Here is a 5,361-nt window from a genome sequence, read left to right on the forward strand (position 1 = left end):
AAAGGATATGAAGTGGGGGTCTGAAAACTTAGCACATTCTGTCCTCAATTTATGTTGCTTTCTTTTATAATGAATATCATATTTTCATCTGCACAAGGAGAAGCCTTGAAAAAAATGAATGCGTAGGAGGGGGTTTTTTATCTTTGTAAATTTTGCAGCTGCAGACAAAACTTAAGGACTGTATACTATTGTTGCGTTGGATCTCCTATCAGTTGGCTGTGAGCATTGGCTCTTCTGATAATCACAGTGAAATCTGTTTCCTTAAATTTAACCAGCAGGCACAGTGTCTGTCTGTTTAAAAGGTCTAACAAGCGATAAGGTGTGGATCTGCTCGATGGGATTATGTTAAACATTCCTGGGTAGAATTCTGTTCCATCAAGGCAATCTGAACGAAGCGTTTAGTAGAAACAGAATTTATGCGTTGGTACAATGAAACATTACAGCTGTTGGTGTAAAAAGCCTAACAAAAAATGTTCTCTGCTGTCTAAGGTAACTTACTGTATATAAACATATGTGTGTTATGTATAATATATACATACATGCATACTTTTGCATTTATATAACTCTCTGAAAAGAAGAAACAGAGTTGAAAAATTGAAGGTAAATGCAATCAAAACTTTCTGACAGCTATAGCTGGTCCCCCAAACTCTAATACTGAAAATGCAGTTTTACATTGTGAAAAAGACATAAATTGTTTATCTTCTATTTCATATACTGTTTAAATAATTCTCCTTTTGATTCGGAAAGTTACCTAATTCCTGACAGTATTACAGCTTAAATCACAATATTTCCTGGTTACCAAATGGTAAAATGTTACTGCTTAATGAAACCCAGTATCAGAATTTTTTTTTATGAATGAGCAAGGTAATACACACTGTAAATGACGTGTAACAGTTTGTTGATCACTTTAGCAATTAACTGCAGCTGAAAAAAGTCTGCTTACTCAGGCTAGTCTTACTCTCATTCTCTGAGGAAGCTCTGGATTTTCATGAAGACAGGCCAGCAGTGAATAAACCAACTTCTACGCAGTTGCAAAAATGAAAATAAAATAAAATACAGTTTACTGGTTTAATATGAAGCTCTCTCTCAAAACAGTACAGAGTGTGTAAGCTTACTTTTTAAACATACTTTTTATTTAATCTAGTTCAATACCAGATGGAAATGATGCGAAGCCTTCGCCACGTAAACATTGATCATCTTCACGTTGGCTGGTACCAGTCCACGTACTATGGCTCTTTTGTCACTCGTGCCCTCCTGGACTCCCAGTTCAGTTACCAGCACGCAATTGAGGAGTCTGTAGTTCTCATTTACGGTTAGTATGAGGTTTCCTTTATTATTCTTTTCCCCTCTTAATATTATTACTACTATTTTTGTATTCTGTCTTTTGCCTGTAAGAGTAGCCTGGCAGGCCTTTTCAAGTAAATACCAACCCTGTGTCTACGGCAGCCTCAGCAGCAGCTAAGTCTAGACAGGGTTTCCTTCTTTCTGTTTATTTTTCTTGCTATCAGAGCCCTGATGTGTACGTTTTGGAATGCTGGAGTAGCTGCTTCATTTTTATTCCTTCATCTCTCCTCCCTCCTCGAAGGGGCTGGTGGAACCCGACCAGATGTCTAACAAACCCCGCTTGCTAGCGTGTCTGGCTCTGTACGTGACTGACCAATCATCGCACGAATTGCCAAGTTTTTTTTATACCTCTGACAGAAGCATACAAAACCTGGACTGTTTCTTAGCACAAAGATTTTTTTCTTTTCTGCCTATTTAATGGTGTTTCCTCAAGCTCTCCAGACCAGATGTTCTGTGCTGTATCAGAACCGTAGGCAATTTAACAGCTTTATAGCCTCCCCCTCCCCAAACACTCACAGTTTGCCATATCTGGCAGACTTGCATATAGTTTCCAGCTGAGAAGTAAATGTAACGTCCTGAGTATCTGTCAGAAAAAATACTAATGAATACGATCAATCTTATGAGCTGCCCCAAAATTGTTTCAGTATGTTAACAATTGGATTACAGTAAAGAACAAGTTGTTAAAGTATACTTATATTGGCTGGAAACATTGCATCATCAGACCTTGATGAATTTTCCACTTGTTTCAGTCTATTTTGGTTTTCATTTTATCACCGATTGCTAAAAGTTTCACTGTGTTAAGTTTCAGACAACATGAATGTTAACACAGCTTTTATTCTCATGTTGGCATGCTTCAGCCATTATCATGCTGCAAGTGTTAAGCTTCTTTGTCCTAGGAATGTAACAGTTTGTTTAGAAAATTTCCCCCTAAATTCAGCAGAGTACGTCAAGGCAAAACTAATCTTTTTCTATACCAGTTACGTTGTTATGCACGAAGCAGCAGGGCAACTTGCTCTGAGTTAGCTTATTGCTACTCTAAAATTACAATTTTTTTTTTGTGTGTAAAATATAGTTTAATGAATATTTTAATTTACTGCGTAATGACTAGAGGGAAAAATCTTTATTTAAATGAGGTACTTCTTACATAAGGTCTGTGGGTAGTTCATATAAAGGAAAAGAAAATGTGAATTAGATCTTTAATGGGGAAATAATGTTGTCAGTAGAATGGGTCTAGATCCCCCCCATGATCTCCAAGTTTATTAGTTAGCTTCACTGTATATAGCTGGATTTATTTTACATTTAATTACAATAGGTTTACTTCTGCCATAGTTTCTTTTCTGTGTTGGTTGTCTTCATTTTTTTTAAATAGGACTACTTAGTTTACTCCTGGTTATGTCATTCAGATATTTTAAAAAAAAGCAAACTAGGGTTAGTAATAATACTCTTCCTCTATTTTTAATTATAGATCCCATTAAGACTGCCCAAGGGTCTTTGTCACTAAAGGCGTATAGGCTGACTCCCAAACTGATGGAAGTTTGCAAAGAAAAAGACTTCTCTCCAGAAGCGTAAGTGACTCAAAAGAATATTTTCTCATAAGTCTTGCTGGGTTATTTGGGAGGCAGAAGGGTACACACGGTGATGAAATACTATATTTTAACATTTCATGTAATAGCGAGTGCTGGGGAAACTGAATATATGGGTAGCAATAGCTGGGCACGGATACAATGGGCTGATGAGAGATGGAAGTCCGTCTTTGGGCATCTGAATAAGGGCTGAGGTGGTGGAATTTGAACTGATTTTGAAGATGATCAGTGGGCTAGCTGTAAGTACACTGGTGAAGATAGCGGTATCTGGGAACAGAATCAAAAATTAAAAAAAAAAAAGGAGAAGGGGAAATAGCTAGTCTGTCTTTAAGCTCTTTTTTCCATAAGGAAAATTGAACAGGTCTTCTAGAATAACTGCTCTTCTGTATTTATTCCAAATTAACTCCCCCATGTGGACACAATCTTCTGGAGTAAAATAGGATAATTATTCTGTTTCGAAAGGTCAGCCACTTGTAATAGATGTAGGCCTTAGCTGTCATCTTCCTCCCCAAACAGCCTGGTGCTCAACGGCAAAAACACAAGCACTTGTTCAACTTTCTTCTTTGAGGAAAAATGGAATCATTTAATTGCTTCGTGTCTAAACATAACGTTTCCGTGATGAGCAAACAAATCTATGCTTAGTTAAAAAAAAAAGCAAGTGGGGAGGAGAACAGGGCAAGCAAAAAGCAGAAGTTTTTATTCCGAAATCCAATATGCATCCAAAGAAATTAAGGATCCTTAGGAACTTATATATCATGCCTTTATTTCCAGATTTTACTGAAGGTATTTATGTACTTTATTCTAAAACAATAACAATAGTTTTTATACATATATTGTAAAACAAATATACACTGAAAATTTACATTTTAATATCTACCGTAGAATTTCATTATCCTGAAACACACACTATTTTGTCAATCTAATTTTTGGTCAGTAAAAATTGTAGCTATTGGGGAAATTGTTTTTCATTGTAGAAGTTATGACTTTAAAGGTATTTCAGTGTCATGTGGTAACTAACTGTTCATTTCTATTTAAGAAACCCTGATGGCAGGGAAGTCTGTAAAATATTTTGGAAGGGGCAGAGTTAATCCTGTCAGTGCGGTCTTTTGCTGGAGGCTTTTTCATGTCAGTAATGTATTAGAGAGCAAAGCGGCTGCTTGACTTCTGAGAGTTTTTCCTAGAGCAGCGGTTCCTAGTCTTTGTAAATGTGAAGTTTTGCCATGCAAATGCTCTCTTACCAAAACTCAACTCTTGATTGATTGTGGAACTATGAAAATCAAGAGTTTTTACAAAATTGCCTGTTTAATGTACCTGGAGCATCAATTCAACAAAATGGACAAGAAAGTTGCTGGTTATATTAATAAATATTTTTAAACTTTTTTCACAGCTTGAAAAAAGCAAATATTGCTTATGAGAATATGTTTGAAGAAGTGCCCATTGTAATTAAGAATTCATACCTGATCAATGTGATGTTGTGGGAACTGGAAAAGAAATCCGCAGTAGCCGATAGACATGAATTGCTCAGTCTGGCTAGCAGGTAAGTACTTGTTACAATAATGGATGTATTTTTATTCTCTTTCCCAAACCACAGTTTAACACCTTGGGTGAAATCCCAGTCTCATTACAGCCCATGGAAGCTTTGCCTTGACTTTTAATGGGGTTAAGACTTTACCCTTCATGTTCTTTTGCTGAAGGAAAAGCTGCATGGTAAATCTGTGGCATTAGATTCAAGGACTAAATTCCGTCTGCAATCTGCATATACCTGTACTGCTTGAACAGGATAATCCTTTCAGCAGTGTATATTTCTTCAGGAAAATACCGACATTCAGGCAAATAGATCTGGAAATAAAAGTTTTGTTAAATATTCCTTAGGTAATTCTTTATTTTAATAAAAAGTAAGCTGCGTTTGCTGTACTTTGATAGCAGGATGCATTAGAAAATAAAATAAAATAATAAAGCCTCTATCTGAGAAACTGTCAAAAATGCTCAGACCGATTGTCATGACAGCCAGCATTCACAATGTCAGAAATTGTTTAAGAGTTTCTAGAATGATCTTCTCATAACTTTATCTAAGAATATCTTTTTGTTCTCGTAGCATTTTGCCCTGAAAATACATTTATGATAACCAAGTAGGCATGACCTCTAGCAGTATGATCAGAAGTCTGGTGGTGCTTAAATCTTACACAACACAGCACCGTTAATTGGGATATTAGTAGGCTGACCAAAATAACCAGATGCACAAAATGAGGCAGTATCTTGTTGCATGTAGAAAGTGGGATGTATTCACTAGTAGGTTTTTGGGGTGTAACACTTTATTTTTGCATCAAGGTATTGTGTGCTGAGATTCTGATCCCTTCTGACTCTGACAACCAGGTTAGCTGAATGCTAAAGGCCTCTTTTCTTTTTCCTCCTGTGCCCCCCGGCCCCTCTCACA

General features: G+C 36.5%; 1 protein-coding gene across 1 annotated transcript; it reads left to right on the top strand.

Moving 5' to 3' along the window:
- The first annotated feature begins 1,148 nt into the window (after positions 1–1,148).
- Positions 1,149–4,822, top strand: LOC104469994 (eukaryotic translation initiation factor 3 subunit H). Its single transcript, XM_010084757.1, has 3 exons — positions 1,149–1,312; positions 2,810–2,909; positions 4,315–4,822. Exons 1-3 carry the CDS (start codon positions 1,156–1,158, stop codon positions 4,466–4,468), a joined length of 411 nt encoding a protein of 136 aa, XP_010083059.1. The 5' UTR covers positions 1,149–1,155; the 3' UTR covers positions 4,469–4,822.
- The last annotated feature ends 539 nt before the right edge of the window (positions 4,823–5,361 follow it).

This window comes from Pterocles gutturalis, unplaced genomic scaffold (assembly GCF_000699245.1).
Source record: "Pterocles gutturalis isolate BGI_N339 unplaced genomic scaffold, ASM69924v1 scaffold9960, whole genome shotgun sequence".
Taxonomy (NCBI): domain Eukaryota; kingdom Metazoa; phylum Chordata; class Aves; order Pterocliformes; family Pteroclidae; genus Pterocles; species Pterocles gutturalis.